Below are 21,654 nucleotides of genomic sequence, written 5' to 3' on the forward strand. Positions count from 1 at the left end.
GGAGAGATGGAATAGGTTTTGTAAAGAACCTAGAAAAACACCCAGGACCAGAATCGTTGCTCCATTCAGGATCTGGATGGCCTGTAAGAAGTGGGGTGTGTGTGTGTGTGTGTGTGTGTGTGTGTGTGTGTGCAAAAAATGGTCATATACTAGTGTAAGTGGAGAAGAGACAATTTTAATTTTCTTCAGAAAGGAGATATCAGTGCTTGAAATGATTATAAAGTCAAGCCTGACTTACCCTGGGAGGTTTTCATCCCGTGCTATCCCCACCGATCCCAGGGGCAGCCCTTCATCTCCCCCTCTCCCCCTGCTCCTGTTCATTCTCACAAACACCTTCCAGAAAGTGGCAGAAGAGTAGAGGCAACATGGCTGGTAACACAGATGGGGTCAGATATCTTCCTAGCATATTTTAGGGCCATAACACAATTTTTAAATTTAAAATACGGAATATGAGTTCATAAGAACTCAGCCTCCTGATGTGGTGGTCAGATTGGAGTCCATTCTCCAATGTTGATAGGTTGTTTCCTACTCCCCAGGCCTAAAATAGGCCCCAGTCTTTTCTTAAAGAAGCACATTATTGACTCAGTGATGAATAACTCAGATTCTTCCTTAAGGGGATAAACAAGGTTTTCTACATACTTATTTTCTTCCAATTAGTAGAAAAAATCCAAAATTTTTCTAATTTTTAAACTAAGGTTGAAATACCCCAAGGGCTTGTAGTTTCTTCTGGTGATTTTGCAATTCATCAGTGGGCTGGTAGACAGTTATCTATCAACACTGATTCCGCCTGGCTTGCTGGGGGACAACCTGCTGAGGCTTTCCCAGGTTCTGCATTACCAACTTCTTCAGAGGCCATCTGGGGTTATTGACGGCTGTCACAGAAAAGAAGTCCAAAGGTCTGGCGTTTTCCCCTTTGCCACTAGCTAATATTTTCTGAGTGCAACAGAAGGGTTCAATTCTGTCCGTACATCAAAATGACTTCACAAACGGAGCAACAGTTTACATGGTTGAATTTCATTTCGTCTTGGAGTCGTAATCATCAGACTATTGTAGTAAGTCTGGGTGCCTCATTTAACTTTGAAACAGTGAAGAGTGATCCCCTTCTCATTTTTATATGCACATATACATTATTACATAGCCCCCCTCTCTCTTCAAATCAATCCTAGACAACGAGACAGATGGTTTCACTGAGCTCTGAACTCAGGTGAGGAAGATGACTTCGGTCATATTCCTATAATAATAATAAGTATAATTTATTGAGTACTTACTTCTACATGCCAAACGCTGTCTGGTTGCTGCGAATGTGTGAACATATTTAATGCTCCCCACGGTCTATGTTGCAATATTATTCCCACTTTAAAGATGAGAAAATTGAGGCCTAGAGAGGTTGAACAACTTACCCAAATTTACACAGCTCATAAGTGAATCAGCTCTACTAGGGACATTCTACTTTAAGGCCCAACATTTTCTTTACATCGTTATGCTGTATAGTACTGTATGGAAGATAACCTTCTGGGCAGCTATATAGCAGTGCGTAGAGTTTACTCACCATGGAAGAGCCAAGTTTAAGTCTGAATTTGGTCACTTACTAGTTGAGTGATCTAGGAATGGGAACCTCAGTGTTCACATATGTAAATGGAAATAATTTTAATTTCATATTAACATTGCAAGGGGCAACTTTGATAAGGTATGAAGTCCCTAACCTAACAAACAGTTGGTAAATGTTGGCTTTAACTAACAGTCTCCCTTGTGTCAAAAAGTACTTAGTGTATCACATACAAGGGTCACCAAACAACCACCTCAATCATTACACCTAAAAAATATGTATTACTAGGGCGCCTGGGTGGCTCAGTGGGTTAAGCGATTGCCTTTGGCTCAGGTCATGATCCCGGGGTCCGGGGATGGAGTCCCTCAGCGGGGAGTCCGCTTCTCCCTCTGACCCTCCCCCCTCTCATGCTCTCACTCTCTTTCTCTCTCTCTCTTTCAAATAAATAAATAAAATCTTTTAAAAAAATACGTATCACTAAAATATACACAGTATGTTCAATCTTGGACAATATAACTTCATAGTATAAAAACTGATAAAGGGAAACCTTACTTCGAATGGAGTCAGGAGGCCAAAATGGGGGGCTCTCATGCCCTACCACTCCTCCTGAGTTCTAGGCCCAACAGGAAGAAAAGCTGCTGGCATCTTCCAAGTCAACCCTACTTTACTACCCCGGCAAGGATCAGTCCAGCCAATGAGAGACTGTTACAACTCACCCATGAAAAACTACCCTACTTCGAACCCCAGTTTGCTGCAATGGACTTTTTGTTTTTAACAGTAACTCCCAATTCCCTTCTTTCCCTCTATATAAAAAGCAGTTCCTCCTTTTTGTTTCTGGACTTGCGTATGAGTTCGTTGTAGCTTGCCTGTCCCAAATTGCAATTCTCTGCTCTTCCTGAATAAACCCATTTTTGCTAGTAAAATAACTGAGTTTGATCTTCAAGGTTAACAATGGTGTCCTCCAACACCAAGTGATTGCAAAATGCTTATCTGCTTTTACAATTGATGAGGTAGAAAGCAGGGGATTAACTACAAATCTATCACATACTGCTGAATTCTGCCAAAACTACTGGCCTTGAGTTTAGAAGAGTATCTTAATTTCTACTTTTTGTCAGAAATTGTATAGCAGATCTATTTTTCCAATAATTTCACTCATGTTTGTCAAAGTAAATCCATACTGCATCCTTCCAGGGTAACGTTTACATTTCTAGTTCTCTATCATAGTGGGTATATGGCACGCTTATTTAATCACTAAGGCACAAAGAAGGTGAAAGTCAGAATACATTCTAACCTTCACTTTATCACATTGGTAATTGCTATTTTACCTCTCATCAGTTTCCTGCCAAGACTGATTTTCATGCTAACATTTAGGTACATGCTCTATTTAAACACTGAAAAATGCGAAATGACAAGGTGCCCTTACTTCCATGTTCAATACTATGCATGGAATCCCAGAATGAGAAAAGATCAAAAAGTTTACAGCAAACTCCATTTTAATGAATGCCTAACGTAATCCTCATCAGGATGAACAATAAGAATGTCTAAATGTAGAATAATCTTCTTCACAACCCTCTTATTTGGAACATCACCTTGCAAAGCTCAAACTTAAAATTTATTGGGGGGCCCCTGGGTGGCTCAGTCGGTTAAGTGTTGCCTTCGGCTCAGGTCATGATCTCAGGGTCCTGGGATTGAGCCCTGCGTGGGGCTCCCTGCTCAGGGGGGAGCATGCTTCTCCCTCTCCCCTCTACCTGCTGCTCCTCCTGCTTGTGCTCTCTCTCTCTAATAAATAAATAAAATCTTTTAAAAATAAAATAAAATGAAATAAAATAAAATTTCTCCATTGGGAAATGTGTGTGTGTGTATATATATATATTTGAAGATTTTATTTTTTTAAGTAATCTCCACACCCAATGTGGGGCTTGAACTCACAACCCAAAGATCAAGAGTCCCATGCTCCACTGAGTGAGCCAACCAAGCCCGCTGGGAAATAAGTACATATTTTAGATAAGATACCTTCTGCACTAAAATGTACGTAACGTGGGGAACGGTGCTCCTTCATGATCTTTCTCCAGCTTCATGCCTCCCCCTCCCTAGCCCATAGCTCCATCCAGCCATGGTTTATTTCTTTTAATCTCCCAAGCATCAAGCTCTCAAAAGTCTCAAACCCTCCTTCTCAGTATTAATCCTGCCTTCCTGAACATGTTGCCCCTCAAGCTCCACCTAGATAATTTCTGCTCTTCTCCCAGACTGACTCTCTGCCCACATCCACACTTCTCGCGAAGGAAGCCCTCTTCAGTCCTGGCCAAGTCTGGAGGAAGCTCCCTGTTATCAAGAATGTCCTCTGCTTCCCTTTTCCTACTGTTTACCCTTCTGAGCCTCAACTGACTGGACGCTCGGCTGTATCTGCTGTCTTCCCAACGTGGTAACTCTAGTGCCTGGGTCCATGTCTGCCACACACTGGACACTCAGTGAATACATGCTTCATAAATAAATAAATTTTTGGTCCAGCCTGTTGGAGACATGCCTTATTGAAAATATGTTTGCAAGGATTGGAGCCTCTCATACAGAGAAACTCCAGAGTACTTCTGGAGTGAGGAAATCTATTCTAACCACATCATTTCGTTTGACTTTTTAAAATCACTATAAATATCAGGGAGAATTTTCAGCCTTCAGGCAAAATAAATTATGTTCAATAATTTGCTCAATTTAGCTTTTTATTTTCTAAATGGGAGAAGTGTAGATTTCCTGAGAACCCCAGTTAAGTTCACCCATCTGGTTTTTACTGTGTGTCAAGCACAGTGTTTTACTCATTTAACCAATTTATCTCTTACGCATCCATATGAATAGGTATTACTCTCACGATCCTTTCCATTTTACAGATAGGAAGGTGGAGCATCAGCAGGTTAAGTCAATTCCCAAAACAACACACAGCCAACAAGTGAGGAGACAGGGATCAGAATCTAGTGATCTGGCTCTAGGGTATCATTACTATCCCTCTGAGCTCATCCAGAAACTCACTCACTAAATCCCACACCTCAGTTGTGCCCAGACCATCCCATTCCCACAGCTGGCAGCCAAATTTGGAGGCAGCCCCTTGGATTTAATATATCTCAGGGGTGTGTGTGCGTGTGCATGTCCACGTCTTCCCAAAGAAATAACTATATAATTATGTCTAACATTTTTTTTACCTAACATATAATGATATAATTATGTCTGACATTTTGGGACCAGGGGAACAATCAAATTCTAAAGGGAAGCCATGCTCTTAGCTAAAGTTCCAAATCTCTACATAGCAACCATACAGAAAACTCTGCAGACATCCTCATGGCCCACTGGGTGGTATGGCTATCAGATAATAAAAAAGGAGGCGTTCTCTGAAGAGGAAATCTAGAGGGTTTACCTTGGAGACTTCAGGCCTTGGAAGACGTCTTACCTCCGAAGCTGAGCAGGAGACACTCGATAATGATTGCTATAATGTCTTTTCTGGAAAACTGCAGCCTCTTCTGACTCGGGCTTCATGTACCTTTGCCTTGTACAACACTTTAGAGGAGTTGGTGAAAATGTGCTGGCTGGAGAGTGTACTAACCACATTTGCCTCTGAGACCACTCTGATTTCACTATGCTTCCCGAAGGCTTTACCGTAGATTAGGAAACCGGCAGCAGGAGTAACTGTCTTTTGGCTTTCAGACATTGCCCAACGCGTTGTTGGAACAAGAAATACAAGCAGGAAATATAGGTAGATGGGTGAGAAAGCATTGCAGGATGGGGATTGAACAGTTATTTCGAAGAACAAAGAACGAAGTCAGTAAGAGCAATGTCTGGACGAGGGAGACGGGTCACATGCATCATCACATTCGATTCTTACAGGCTTAGAAAGGCTAGTTAGGTTGCCAACATTATAGATACAAAAATTATGCAAATTGTTGTTTAAAGGGGCGCCTGGTTGGCTCAGTCAGTTAAGCGTCTGCCTTCAGCTCAGGTCATGATCCCAGGGTCCTGGGATCGAGCCCCGTATCCGGCTCCCTGCTCAGCGGGAAGCCTGCTTCTCCCTCTCCCACTCCCCTTGCTTGTGTTCCCTCTCTCAGTGTGTCTCTCTCTGTCAAATAAATAAATAAAAATCTTTTAAAAAAATTGTTGTTTAAATACATTAAATGATTACCATGTAGCAGTCATCACTCTAAATGCTTTACATGCCTTGCCCCACTTCCTCCTCATGCTAACTCCAGACCTAGGTGCAACTGTTAGCCCAATTTCATAGAAAAGAAGACTATGGCATGGAAATGTTAATGACCAGCTTTCCTAACATTAGCCAGTACCTGGCCAAGCTGTGTGCAAACCTCAGGCTCTGGGTAGGGCGAGGTCAGAATGATGCCTGTTACCCCCAGTGGGATTTTAATAACACCTCCCTCCACTTTCAGAGGTGTCCCAGCTTAGAAGATGAATTATTGTGAAAATGAATAAAAAGAAACCTTGTTTAAAATGGTGTTGGAAAAAGGTGCCTGGGTGGCTCAGTTGGTGAACCATCTGCCTTTGGCTCAGGTCCTGATCTCAGGGTCCTGGGATCCAGCCCCAAGTCAGGCTCCCTGCTCAGTGGGGAGCCTGCTTCTCCCTGTCCCTCTGCCCTTCATCCCTGCTTGTGCTCACTCTCTCTCATGCTCTATCTCTCTGAAATAAATAAACTAACAATTAATCTTTAAAATAAAATGGTGTTGGGAGACCAAAGCGGGGAGCTCTCACACCCTACCACTTCTCAGGGATTGCAGACCCCATAGGAAGAGACCTAGGTTCTCAAGCTACTTTACCTACGTTGCTACCCAGTGCAAGGAAGAAAGGTGCTTCTCTAGCAACAGCCCAGCCAGTGAGAGACAGTCACAACTCAGCCGCTGAGGAGCCCCTATACTTGGAATTCCCTGTTCAGTCCAATGGACTTTGTGTTTATAACAGCCCTCCCCAGCGCCTCCCACCTTCCTCTATAAAAGAGCAGTCCTCGCTCTGTTCTCCTGACTTGGCTGTGGTTTGCTTTAGTTTGCTTTTCTCAAATTGTAATTCTCTACGATTCTCAAATAAACCCATTTCTGCAGTTTCATTCTTAAGCTTAACATGACATAATCATCCGAAATAAGTGTCCTTAAGTAGGTGATGGAACGATCAGAGTCAAGAGACAGTAAGGAAATAAATAACATATGAAGATTCAAACTGCAATTTTTAGGAAGTTCACAGGGCAGGGCTGGTGAGGAAGGCCTGGAAAGGGAAGTCTATGAGAAAGAGGAGAATGTTCCCAACAAATTGTGTGAGCTTCTAGTTCTAGAAACTGGAGCAGAGGTGGGAACTTGGTCACACAAAAGAACGGAAGAGGGCCGGGTGTGATGACCCAAGGAGAGCTCTGGGAGACTGTGAACTTGGGCACTGGATATAGAGTGAGCTGAGGTCCAGCAGTCAGGAAAACGGAACAATATGCAGGAGCTCTGTGACCAGGGCCGGCCCCGGAGCCTGCCGCAGATGCTGCGGAGCTAGGGATGACAGGGAAACTAACTGTAAATCATGAGGAAATAGCTAACAGGGTGGCAGCAAAAGTATGTTCCTCCTGCTTCGCTTTAGCCAGAGCCATTGCAAATGGAATACTGAAGAAGCAGCCAGAAGAGGAGGGGGAGCTGGGGAAGGGAATGGGAGGGAGAGGAGGAGGAGGGAAGGACAAGAAAGTGCCTTCGGGGAAGGAGAGGGAGAAGCATGGGTAAATGAAAAAAAAAAAAAGTAATTCCTTTTAACACACTCGTTTTAAATGTAGAGCTGTAGAGGGGAGGAAGAGCTCTGAAAGGAAGTTACTTAAACTCTAAGATTTCAGTTGTCTCGTTTGTAAATATAAGACCCTAGTGCCCACCTTAGAGAACAGCACATACAAAGATTAAATGACAGAATACACGTAGACATCTTAGCAACTTAGGTCTTTGCAATGCATTCAAAATAAATGAATAAAAATGGGGAGCCTCTTCAATTATTTAGAGAGAGAATGATTATGAGGAACTGCTCTCAAGATTCCCAGAGATGTCTCCCACTGGCGTGCAGTATCCCCTGATTCCAGTGGATGTAGAGTGCTGGTTTCCAGGGCGCCTGGTTTCTGTGGGGGGACTGATGCTCACCTGGCTTTTGCAGCAGACCTTCCTGTCCTTGCCTTTTTTCCTGGGATAAAGCCACTGTATAAAGTGCCTCATCTTCTACCCACGGTATTCTTCAGAGGAGACTATCCCTTCTGTTACAGGACTAGGGGTTCTTGCTCACACGATTTTCTGCTAACCCCCTGGTCTGGGCAAGGATTGCTCTTCCCTCTGCCTTAGGAGGCTCGTAAACCTGCATCTTCTCAATGCCACCCTCATTTGTGTCTCCTGGGGTCCCCTCTCTCATCAACTGGCATGGAAATCAAGACCTTTACTCTTCCTTGGAGCCTGAAATACAGAGATCTGGGCTCCTTCTGACCAGGCTGCTCCCTCTAGTGTCCACCTGGGGGTACAACACTTGAGAGGCTGCCTGAGAAGCTGCCAAGTTCACACCAGGCACCTGCCAAGGCTAATTCAGTGGGACCACTTTGATCCCTCAGTCAGCAGCACACGGTTCTTTAAGGCTGCCCTGGACATTGATCAAGCCAACCCTTTGGCCCTTGAACAAGTTTTTAAATTCATCTCCAGTGTTATTTTTCTACAGTGAAAATGACCTAGAGTAGATAGAGCCTTGGTGAGCATCTTCCTTCCAGAACTTCTCTCCCCTCTATTCTCTACTGCTAGAATACTGCTTTGCCCAGGCTGGATTCCTTGGGACTAAGGTTTCCAGACAAAATTCAGAAGTCCCAGCTAAATTTGAATTTCAGGAAAACAACAATTTAAAAAATAAGTATGCACCATATGATATTTGATCACTTAAATAAAATAAGTCCCAAATATTGCATGGAATATAATTATACTAAAACTAATGCTATGAGAAATCCAAGTTTAACTGAGCATCTTGTATTTTGATCTGCCAAATCTCATAAACCATACTTAGGGCACAAATTCCACTCTATTCCCTTGGATCATTCCTGACCATTGCCAGATACATTGTCAGGCCCTCAGCCCACCATGGTGTTAGACTTCCGGCCACGCGGCTTGTCAGGAAAGAGTGGCAGAGTTTGCAGCAAGCCCCAGGTGAAGTGCATCTACAGGGATCCCACCCTGATGGATCTGCCCCAACTTAGTGGCCAAGTGAGCCTTCCGAGCATCTTCCAGTGGCTTCTTGGTAAGTCACTCTCTGAGTGAGCCACCAAGTCACTCTTGCTTCCTTTTCAGAGTCAGCCTACAGGTTTTTACCAGGTATTTTGGGGGCCTTTTAATGGGCTATTTGGGAGGGAGGGACTCACTACTAGCTGGGCTGTGGTTGAAGTAGAAGATGCCTGGGTGGCTCAGTCCAAATGTCTTTGGATCTTTACTGCCCACCCCCTGCCCCCACCACTTCATGATTCCATCTCCTTTCCATCTCTCCACCAAAATTTCTATTGGCTTCTCAATACTTTGTTTTCTTTTAAGAGCATATATTTCACAGAAGAACTTTCATTTTCTAATAGAACAGATTCCAGTTGAAAAGTCTAACTGATCTACTATTAAACGTATCTCCATGCAGTTAGGTTAATATGGGATAAGCCATTGTGCCTTGTAGCCAGACTAGCATATTTTTTTATGTCAGGTGCATTGAAATAAAATTTATATACAATAAGTTTCCTTTTTCGGGTGTATAGTCCTACACATTTAGCTAACATACATAGAAGTGTAAACACTATCATAATCAAGCTAAAAGAGCTACGCATCTAATTCTCAGCATGTTGAACTTTTTCTCTTTTTATCTATAATTAATCTGGAACTCCATCATGTCACTAAAACCTACTTCTCAGGAAAAGATTCCTACAGTCACTTGCATCCTTGTGCACTTTCCAGGGAAAGCAGTAATGTATTTTCAAAAAGAAAATAGGCAGCGTTTAAGCATATGAACTAATCAATACTAAGTACTTGATGAGCTATAATTATACCAAGTCCAGCTTTGTCTCTGGCAAAACTGAAAAACAAAACATCTATCATTATATTGGCTTTGTAAATGTTCTGGATGAATCCACCCCTCAATCACTTACATAGAATGAAACAGAATGAACATATACACAAAAACTTACAATGCTCTGCAGAATCAGGGCAGACTACCTGCTACAAACTTACAAGAGGAACATTTAACAACAGAGACATCCTTGTGATTTTATTTCCATTTTTTGATTTTCAAAAAGGACTGGCAATTATTTAAGGGACACCTTAACCAAAATAATTCAATATCTTTTCATGTTAAAAAACTGTCAGCCGATTAGGTCCAGATGGAATGCACCTTCACAAATTAAAGACTGCATAAAGCAGGCCCAGAGTGAACACCATACCCAATGGTGAAAAGCTGAAAGCTTTTCCTCTAAGAAAAGGAGATCACCAATTTTAAGAACAGCGGGCCAATGATTTAAACTATGTTTTATCTGTAAAATTGGTGTACTATTCATACATAACTTTGGGGTTATTAGAATTAAGTAAGTTGTCATGACATGCTGGTAACATTACCTGATACATGTGAAGCCTCACAGAAGTGTTACCTCTTAGCTTTATATTAACTGTCGAAGGTAGATGCCCACTGTGACAATGTTTAAATTCTTTGACAGGTAAACAACTATAAGCAACATTTTCTTGAAAATGATATAATAGCAGAATTTAAGGAAAATAGCTTAATGAAAAATACCTTGGCAAAATCAGATTCCAGGCTCACGTGACACCCAAAATATACATTTACAAAGCGATTGAATAACAAATGGCACAGCTCCATTCTCATAATTGATATAAGAAATATCCCAGAAGTCAGGAGTGACTTTTTTGCCTATTACATGGGAAGACTCCCTCTTTAGGGAAAAGATGTCAAGGTAGCTGGTGATAAGTGATTATGTGAAGATGATACTATGATGGGAGGATACTACCCTTGACCACCTCAATCCACCAATTATTTCAAGTGTGGAAAAATCACATCAGGGAGAGAACAGAAAACCTGACATCAAATTTCAGTTAAGAACGTGCTTATTTAAATTCTAGAATATGAATCTAATTTCCTTCTGCAATAAGTAATCATATATGATATACATTGAATTCTTTTTAGGAATTAACTTTACCGATTAATTAGGAAAGCCACAAGAGTTAAAGTGTCTTCACACAAAAGGACTTTGTCCTGAGAGTATGTTAAATTTTAGACTCTGCACAAATTAAGTCTCTGGCACATTTAGATATTTCTCCCTATTCTTTACTTTTACTAAAAAATATTTAGAACATATTTCTCAAAGGTTCATATCAATTGGATCAATATTGTCATTGAGAACATTTTGTTCTACCGTATAAAAGAGAAAATAAAATTTAAATGGGTAGTATAAATTACCTAATAGTTAGCATTAAATTAATAAGCTATATCCCTAATGAATAAAAAAATGAAAAATATACCTTCCCTGAATCAGGACCTTCACTGAATTAGGGATTTTTAGGGATAAGATACCTAAGAAAAGATTTATACCAACCTTTTTTTAATACAAAAAACAGTTTTTCCAACAAAATTCATGACACCAGTTCCAAGTCTCCATTCCTCCTTGAGGAGGAAACCCGTCTGACTTGAACTTAGTAAGCCTAGTTCTTCCGGTGTGGTCTCAAAGTCAGCAATAAAGGGACTGGGGTCCAATTTCGTTTCATTTTCTGTAGAAACTGGTGTAAGCCACACCGATTTCCTAAAAAACAAAAACAAAAAACAAAAACACAGAGGAGCAGATATTGTTGGTATACATGGTACCTGGTCTCTCTGAGTCTATACTTGGGTCTAAGTTATTTTTACCACTGTACCACTGTGGCTCTTTTGAGTACAGTGATTTAGGGATGTGGCACAGTGCCTACACCCTCTGGATAGCAGGGGATTTGAAATGCTTGCTTTAGTAAAGTACCCAAGTGCCCAGTAAAATGGATTCAGACAAGTGAATCCTAAGAACAGTAAGTAAAAGCTGTCAAAAGTTTAATCCAATGTACTGGTGGTAAAGGGTGTGTGTGTGTGTGTGTGTGTGTGTGTGTGTGTGTACAGCAGTAAAACATATGCACCGGTAACTTCATTGTATATATTTGCTGGCCTACTTTTCATTTTTTTCTAAGGAAGATGAGCTGCAAACAACATAGAAATCACTATCAAAGCAGAAATGCCAGGGGGAGTAAGTCAGAGGCGGAGATGAACCATGAGAGACAATGGACTCTGAAAAACAAACTGAGGGTTCTAGAGGGGAGGGGGGTGTGGGGATGGGTTAGCCTGGTGATGGGTATTAAAGAGGGCACATTCTGCGTGGAGCACTGGGTGTTATGCACAAACAATGAATCATGGAACACATCAAAAACTAATGATGTAATGTATGGTGATTAACATAACAATAAAAAATTATTGAAAAAAACTAATGATGTAATATATGGTGATTAACACAACAATAAAAAATTTTAAAAAAGAGTATCAAGAGTATTTAACAATATGAGTGTACATAATGGCACTGAACTTTACACCTAAAAATGGTTAAAATGATAAATTTCATCTTACATGTATTTTACCACAATAAAAAAAAAATACCAGGGGTGCCTGGGTGGCTCAGTCTTTTGAGCATCTGACTCTTGACTTCAGCTCAGGTCTTGATCTCAGGGTCATGAGTTCAAGCCCGGCACTGGGCTCCACACTGGACATGGAGTCTACTTAAAAAAAAAAAAAAAAATTCTCCCCTGCAAAAATACTACACGTTTGCTCTGAGCTGTACCTTCTTTTTTTTATGTCAACTATTTCCATATACGAAACAAGGATAACATTTTTTCCAAGATTTGTAACTAATAACACTCAATGAAAATATTACAGTGACAAGATTTATAACTCATAACACTGAATGTAAATATTAAAGTGTTTCAGGATACATCATTCCACTTGGTCTCAAAGTTCATGTGGGGTCCCTTTAGGATTCAATGTCTCAGTTCCACAAAACTGCAAGCAAAGTGCATTTAATGCTTAGGTTGATAACCCTTTCCTTTCATGCATTTCCATGAGTTAGTATTAAAATGAAGAACTCATGTTCTCTTTTTAATCATTTACTCTATTAACATGGAATTAAACTGTAAGATGTATTAGAGTATTATGAAGGAGGAGACATTGAAAACTAGTATCAGGCTTGATTCTTCCACTTATTAAGGTGACTCAGTATCTAATGATTCTGCTTTGTAATTCAGTTGCTGCAAAATGACCTAGTTACATTAGATTGTATGTTTTGATTCTAAAATGAATATTACATTTAAAAATAAAAGTATTCAGTATTTTTAGAAATGCTAATTTCGTGTTTGGATGTATGCTTATGAGTGAATCAAGTCTAAAGTTCATGTTTCCCCAGAAGCATCTTTAAGTAAAGGTGAAGCAGATACATTCCAAAGAAGTCTGGTCTATTGGACTCACCTAGAGGCAGAACATTCCAAAGGGATCTTCTGATGGTCACAATGTAGATTCCTAGGGTTAAAGTACATCTCTGTTTGAAAAAGGAGAGTATCCTCTGAAACAACCTAGGGGAGAAGAAAGTTTAAATAGAAGGTACTTCTAATAATAGGGGAGGCATACACACATTTCCGTAGGAAGTAGAAAACATTTAAGATCTCAAAGTTGACTACTGTCACTTTTATGTATATACGAAGTTCTGACAATCCACTGGGACAGAACAGGAGTATTATCTGTAAGAGCGTATAAATACCTCTTGTGCCTGGAAAAAAATCTCAGTAGTACATAGGAGCAAACCTAAACTGCCAATGAGAGCCATGTTTATGATTCATTAATGGAAGATTTTTTTTTATTATGTTATGCTAGTCACCATACAGTACATCATCAGTTTGATGTAGTATTCCACGATTCATTGCTTGCATATAACACCAGTGCTCCATGCAGTATGTGCCCTCCTTAGTACCCATCACTGGGCTAACCCATCCCGCCTTCTAGAGCTTCATTCCTTTTCCTCATTTCTAATAAAGCCAACACCTTATTTGTGGGTGACTATTACAATTAGTCATTGGCCCAAAATGTCTTTGTTGTATGAATATAACTTTTAAATATAGGACTCCATGAAAAGAGAATATCCCAGGATAATAATACAGTTGAAGATTTATGCCCAGAAGAATAAGGAACAGATTTTATCCCAGTGAAAATCTACTTGCTTATATGGACACACATCCCTAGTGCACAGGCAGCTCAAATGATCCAATGAATAAGATATATGCCTTTCCAGGAACTGTGACCTTTCCCACTAGGAGTATCAAATGGAACTTAAAATTGTCTGCTAAGCTTTGGTGAAATACAAGCGTAGCCTAAGGACAACTTAAAATCGGTTTCCTAACCAGTCTGGAAATGTGTGTTCTCCGGTCCTGTGCACACAGACGGCCCAATGTCCAGTGAATGATAAGTAAAGGAACTGTGTCGTTGTCTACCCATAAGTTATGATAACTAGAAGCAAAATTTGTTCTTTAAAACAAAACAAAAAAGACAATTTTATTGCCAGGTATAAAGGTCTAAAAAACTATTTAGAAGTCATTTTGATAAATAATCACTATTCTCACCTTTATCCTGATCCCACAGTCATGTACAGGGTATATGAAATCATATGCATATGTTTGTATCCGAGTCACGGGGCAACCCGATCCCAGATGTAATTCATCAGCAAATATATACAGATTGCTGCTGTACCCACACGGGCTAACCGAGATCATCACCCAGTCCACAGAACAACTTACTTTCACTGCAGAAAGAATCATAGGAGAAAGCATCAGACACGTATTTATCTCAGGGAAGAATTCAAAGAATATTCAGCTATGCCCTTTGTGATTAAATAAAAAGTATTCCGTTCTCCGACAAAGATAATCAAGGCTTTACAAACAGCACGTATAAGGTGTTCACATCACCACTAGTTTCCAAAATATCTTCATCATTATATCCTCAAATAACTAGACTTCAATTATTTCACAGGGAAGAAAATCGACACATAAGAATAAGAAAATCACAATCTTCTAGCCCCCTGCCTCCTCTTAAAGAAACTAGACCCCAAAGAGGGTGATGTATCTAGGGCTACACATAAGCGACGGAAGTAAATTGCAATGCATTCGAATAAGAGCGATATATCCCCAGGAATGCTTTTTGGAGAGAAGGAAAAAGAGTGGAAGAGTACGACCCATATCTGCAGCAACCGGAACCAGAGATGATCAGAGCCATAGAGGGAAGAATCTGAAGAGAGAAAATCCACTCAAGTTCTGTGAAAATTTTCTGTAAAACCTATTCTTACCCTCTACATTGAAATCTTCAGTTAGGAATCATTACTATTTCTAATGGATTAATGTATCCTGTAGAAGTAAAAATGTGCTGGATTCTGACCAAGTGCGCCAGACGGACATTAACCAGAGTTTCTTAGGGGATGATCAAAGTTAAGGAGAAAGAAATACCCATCACGGGGCTCACCCATCCCCCCGCCCCCCTCCCCTCTAAAACCCTCAGCTTGTTTCCCCGAAGTCTGGGAAACTATTGTTCAGAAAGAAAATACAGATTTATTAGCTTTAGTGTTTAAAGAGGCATGATTCGTAGTTGGGGAAAAAAACTAATAAGATTACAAAACTTCCAAATTAGAGAACAAAACAGAATGAAGGAGAAAAACAAATTTCAAACAATTTAGGAGAAGGTGAAAAAGCAGGAGGGGAAAGAGACAAAACAACAAAGCAAACAAGGACAAAAAGCAACAAGATGGTTGCAATAAATGAATTGCAAATATATGTCAACAATAAAAATAAATGTAAATGAACAAAAATACTTCAGGCCTAATGACCAACAGCCGAAGGAAGGAACAAATTATAATGTATTTATATAATCAACTTCTATATAACATGGAAAATATATTATACATATAAAGTGATCTGAAAACAACCAAGAAGCGAGTCAAAGACAAGACAAACCTTATATATATCTACCGATACAAAGTTCCAGGGAGAGATAAGCATTTTTTAAAAAGATTTTTTCCAGAGACTATTCTTAGATAGCTAGAACCTGCCCTACAGTTACTAAGGCATGAGAATCAAAACCCAATATATGACTCTACATTTCAACCAATACAGCCTCCTCATGTTCTGCAAAAGTGAAAGTCATTGGGTTTAAATCTTATCTTCCTATTTTGACATTAATAGAAGTAACTCAAACACAACCTGTCATCCAACCTAGGATAAATGTATTAAACATGGATTTCATTTCTTAGTTATCTTTATTTCATAGCTGCAGGGGCACCTGGGTGACTCAGTTGGTTAAGCGTCTCCCTTCAGCTCAGGTCGTGATCCCAGGGTCCTGGGATCGAGTCCCATGGCGGGCTCTTTGCTCCATGGCGAGTCTGCTTCTCCCTCTGCCCCTCCTCCCACTTGTTCTCTCAATCTCTCTCTCTCTCTCTCTAAGAAATAAATAAAATCTTTTTAAAATTATATATTCACAGATGCACAGAACCCAGTAAGTGTTGAATATATATAATTTGAATTGTAGTCCTTGTTGATAGTACCACATGCATGCAGCAGTTCCCCTTTGCCAAGTGAAAGTCTGACTGGCCATCCAACCTTTAGGATGGCAGTCTTCTCACAGCTGGCTGGACAGGGCTTGAATTCTGTAGATACCCAATTATTAGATTTTTTAAAAATGGGTTAAAAAACTGCAATGCAATTTATTCATGAATCAGTGAAGGCCACCGAAACTGGAGACTCACAGTCGGGTTGAACATTAAGTTCTGGCAATTTGACTTGACTGTGCTCAGAGCCTCAGATCACTATGTGGAACTGGGCCAAACAGGTTCAAGTGAACATGCACCCAAGGTGCCAATTCTAGCCAGTTACGGGAAAGTTAAGCTGCAATGGTTTGAGATGACATTTAAGATGAATTTCCTATACTCTCAAAGGTCTCCTAGTTACTGTATGTGTTCCAAATATAGCCACAACCAAAGCACTTACATGTCAATTCTCTCCTTGGAGTCTAACAAAACCTGGAAGTAAATAAAGCAGTATCCATAAATAAGTAATTCAGTCACTGCTGAAGTCTGATCAGTGCCTCCTATCCCCCACCAGCACGTCTTTAAAGACAGAAGGGGAAAAAAAGTGGGGGGCGCAAAGCAACAGAAGTACATTCAGTAGTGCTCAGGTATGATGATGATTGATTAGCCATTGTCTCCTGCAGAAAGGACATAAAGTGATGAGTAAATTGGTCAGGGGCTCCAAGTTGAAAGCCTTGCTTAAAGGCTGCCTTTGGAAGACATATGTGAACAGATCTGTGGTCAGAAAAATTATCAGGAAGCAAGATTTCCTTCCTAAAGCAATTAGGATAATTTGTCATGGATGTTTTCCATTATTCATGCCGATCTCAATAATACACCACATGCCAAACATTATAACTGGAGTTTGCATATCATCTAAAAATTAAATTTCCTGTGCCATTAAGCACAAACCATACACGTGACTGATTTTGACCATCTTCTCTTCACAGATTTACTTAGTAAACTGCCCCTCTGTGGTAGCTGTAGAAATACTAGGAGCTGGAGGAGGATTTTCCCACGGCAAAGCTCAGTAGATTATCTCCCAGTAGATGAATCTTGCATCAGTTTAGGAATTGACAGCAGGTAGTTGCCCTCAATATTTTGTATCTCCTACTTCTCACAAATAAGTCTAACATGACTCTGAGCAAAGCCAGAGGGACTAATTGTCTATTATCTTCTTTCCTATAGGAGTGGCGCTCACTTATACATCCATTACAAATTAATCATAGAAAGTCAGGAACACACAATGAAAAGAGTAGCTAGAGGTTCAAACCTTGACTAGGAAAGCTCCCAAAACAGTAACAGAACCAGGAGATCTTGGCATTCAGGATATTCTTAAATGCTTTGGAGGATCGAAATCTTCCCAGCGTGAAAATATATTCATATGTCACAAGCGAGAGATTCCAACTACTTAAGCCTGTAAGTTTTTGTTCTTTACAAATAAATCATCAAGAGAGTAAGAAAATTCAGGGAGAGGTTTTGGGGGGAAAGTGGCATTGGAGAAGGTAGGTGTTTTACCTCAGTGATAGTAAGCTCCAAATTGCTCCATGTGTTTGAAATATTATCCTAGCATCACCTAGATAAGATTCTCAGGAAGATCCTTCCCAAAGGAAAAAAAGAGAGTTTAAAGATAGTCAAAAGGTAAGTGGACATGGACCTACAGGAAGTCTGGGTTTCTGGTTTCATTTTTTTCATACTACATTAGAGTCATTTCAGTCTGACATTATGAGGCCATGTCTCAAGAAGTTGAGAAATTATTTGAGGGAAAGCCTGAGGAGCACCTGTAGCTGCTACACAAATTGGCTGAAGTAGAATCTTCCTTGGACCCCAGCATCGTGGATCACAGCCAGGCATCAATGCCCTCCTACCCTGACCCCAGATGGCCCTGACACCCTGCGCCCCCCAACCCCAAATGGTCCCAATGCCCTTGAGTCCCCCACCACAGATGGTCCCAGTACCCTGGGCCCCCCACCCCAGATGACCTCAGTATATTGACTCGACTCTTCTTGACCCAAAAGTATTTCTCTTCTACCTAATTGTAAGATCCAATCTCTTCCAGAGGAGAGTCCCTGCATGGAAAGTGATCATAACCCTTCCAAGGAAGTGTTCTCCAGAACTGGCCATTTACCATAGATGCTCTCGGTGCAAGGCCAAATCAAGGCAGCAAGGAGCGTCCAGACCCCTAAAGCCACAGAGACCTTCATCTGAGCAGACCCCCAGCCAGCACTCCTCAGGAAACAGGAAGTGGGGCCGGCCGTAAGTGAATTTATATGGCATCCCACTCTCAGCTGCCTTCATTTTCCTACTGATTTAGAGAGCCCATGGGGCGTTCGCGCAGTGTCAGCCACCTAAAATCTGCAGCTCTCCGGATTCCCCAAACGCTGAATCTCCAAGAAACATATCAGGCAAAGAGTGCTGTTTGATGAGGGTGCCTGCATGAGGCCGGTTGAGATGGCCTGGGAGGCTGGCATGGCCCACAACACTGCCAATAAATGCTCAGTTGTAGGAACCTGTTTCCACTAGGTGATTTTTTTTTCAGGTGTCCTTCTAATAAGCAGAACAGGCTAAATCAAATACATGTGAAATCCAAAGACGTTTATTTATTCATTTCTTTGGGTTTGGCTGAAGAATAGCAGCAGAGATAACTAAAGGGACTTGACCAGAAACAAAAAACCCCAGGAGGAGACAGGGACCTAAAGAAAACCGTCTCTCTTGGCATCAAGTAAATCCACAAATCCATCTTTGCTGATTCTTCCATAAATTAATGTTTTAGTTACTTTAATGAGGTCAAGCCTTAAAAGTATTTGCTTATAACACAAGAGAACAATAATTTTTTCATGCTGGGAAGATTCCTCAGAAGAGAAACATATATATATCATCATATATTTTGTCCCCTTGTGTTTATATGTATATGCATATGTATATATAATTATTCATGCGTAATAGATATTTTCAATCCAGTACTCAGAATAAAAGTTCCAGCTAAGCATTTTTATTGCATTTTCTAAAAATGTCAGTTGTGACAAGAATGTGATGGTGTAATTTTAAAGCGAACTTGGAAATCAAGGTTCACAGTAAAAAAAATTCCAAGCATCTGAATTGAAGGCCTATTATTGGTTTTCATGACAACTAAATTATATTCTCAATGTTACAATCTGCTGTCATATAAGTACATGAACAGGGCTTCCTTATATGTCATGAAAAGGACTTTTGTTCCCAACATCCCATTCTCTCAGGGACAAGGAGATCCCTTAAGTCGTGACCCGCATGGTGTTCGGTCTGCATCTGGAAAGCTGGAGAACCCAGCCACCAGCTACAAAAAGGAAAAGAGTTGAAGAAAGACAAAGACAAGTCCACATGTTATTTTTTTTTTTTTGTCTTTCATTTTCTTTTTTAACCTTTTCATGATGTTAACATTTCTATGATCTAAAATCCATAAGCGGGGCATTTGGGTGGCTCAGTCGTTAAGCGTCTGCCTTCGGCTCAGGTCAAGATACCCGGGGTCCTGGGATCGAGTCCCACATCGGGCTCCTTGCTGGGCGGGGAGCCTGCTTCTCCCTCTCCCACTCCCCCTGCCTGTGTTCCCTCTCTCGCTGTGTCTCTCTCTGTCAAATAAATAAATAAAATCTTTAAAAAATAAATAAAATAAAATTCATAATCTTTACATTTATCTTTTAAATCATTCCAGGGCTGCCTGGGTGGTTCATTCTGTTAAGTGTCTGCCTTCTGCTCAGGTCATGATCTCGGGGTCCTGGGATGGAGCCCTGAATTGGGCTCCCTGCTCAGCAGGGGGTCTGCTTCTCCCTCTGCCCCTCCCCCTGCTTATGCTTTCTCTCTCCCTCTCTCTCTCAAATAAATAAATCTTTAAGAAATATAATTTTAAATCATTCCAATATAAACATCTAGTATTGTTCCAGAAGGCATCAGAGTCCACTGGTAAGGAGCCTAACCTCTGGAATCATAGACCAGTTTCTCCACTCTCAGTTTATGCAAATTTGGGAAAGTTAAACAAGCTAAGGCTCACATTCATACTCTGTAAAAAGGAGGTAATAGTACTATTTCCCTTGTAAGTTTATTGTGAATATTAAAAGGGATAACAAACGTAAGCCGTCTGGCCGGAGCTAACAGTGTACAAGAAATACATATAAAAACGAAGTAGGGGTGCCTGGGTGGCTCAGTCTGTTGAGCATCCTACTCTCAATTTCAGCTCAGGTCATGGGATTGAACCCAGCTCAGTTCTTGAGAACAAAGATTCTCTTTCTCCCTCCCTCTGCCCCTCCCCCCCCAGCTCATGCACTCTCTCTCAAAACACACACACACACACACACACACACTAATGTAAATAGTGTACAAAAGTACATACGATCTCCTCAAACTTAAGCACAGTGAGTTCAGGTTTCATACAGTTTCCCAAGGAAACGTTATAGACCAGAACAGATGATATATTCAAACTGCTGAAAGACAAAAACTGAAGGTTTGCTGCATTTGTTACTCCCAAAGGACTTCTCGAATTATTATGCTGAATTATAATTTTCAAAGATGCTGGATTCAGTACCACAGTGTTTCAATACTATATATTTCTGAATCTGTGCCATAAGCAATATTTTTCTATACACATATATTCATACATGGGACAACAGTTTTGGAATCCGCTATTGTGGCCAGTGACTACAAATTGAAAAGGTATCTGCCACCTGTTTATTTTTTTAAGACTTTAGGATTGCTTATGAAATGTGAGAATTTTCATTTGTTTACACTTAGAAAAACTTGCTTGAATATATCCTATCCCAACACCATTTTACTGGTAAAAATGTGATGACTTCTAAGTTCTCTGTCTCTTTAGACTTTCTGTCTCTTGACTGTACCTGCCAACATTTTACTGAAAAAGTATTCATCGAAACCTCAAAAAAAAGAATTTTTAATTTCCTCTATATTAATTTGTTATTATTTATCATGGTTTCTTTTTCTTTTTAACCTGAGTTCCATTTAATTGATTTATTTCCTTTTATCTATGCAGTTAATTCTCTAGCAAGGTGGAAGCTCCTATATATTTAATTCTTTGGAAGTTTTATTTTATTTTTCTTTTTTCTAAAGTTTACAAGATTACCTCTGTGTCAGGGTCTCCAAAACCATCCCCAGTTTTGATGATTTACTAGGAGGACTCAGCATATAGTCATAGCATAGCATAGGCATATCACACTATGATTTAATATAGCAAAAGGATACAGAGCAAAGGAAAGGTGCATGGGGCAGAGTCCAAAGGAAACTAGGTGCAAGCTTCCAAGGGTTGTCTCCCAGTGGAGGCACACATCAGAGTGGCGGGAACTTTCCCCAAATCAAAATCCCAGATGCCAGCCTTGCAAAGCAGGCCTTTCTTAGTATAGCAGTCTCAAGCCTGCTATTTTTAAAATCTATTCTGGGCATCTGTGAATTGTCA

General features: G+C 40.4%; 1 protein-coding gene across 1 annotated transcript; it reads right to left on the reverse strand.

The window, feature by feature from the left end:
* Window positions 1–771: 771 nt before the first annotated feature.
* Window positions 772–18,421, reverse strand: LOC112829281 (oocyte-secreted protein 2-like). Its single transcript, XM_025878764.2, has 5 exons — window positions 18,346–18,421; window positions 14,230–14,408; window positions 13,085–13,188; window positions 11,148–11,351; window positions 772–958 (listed from the first exon to the last, which is right to left on the reverse strand). The coding sequence occupies exons 1-5, from the start codon at window positions 18,419–18,421 to the stop codon at window positions 772–774; spliced, it is 750 nt and encodes a 249-aa protein (XP_025734549.2).
* Between the last annotated feature and the right edge of the window lie 3,233 nt (window positions 18,422–21,654).

Source organism: Callorhinus ursinus, unplaced genomic scaffold (genome assembly GCF_003265705.2).
Source record: "Callorhinus ursinus isolate GAN/ISIS: 27379988/994484 unplaced genomic scaffold, GSC_fseal_2.0 scaffold51, whole genome shotgun sequence".
Taxonomy (NCBI): domain Eukaryota; kingdom Metazoa; phylum Chordata; class Mammalia; order Carnivora; family Otariidae; genus Callorhinus; species Callorhinus ursinus.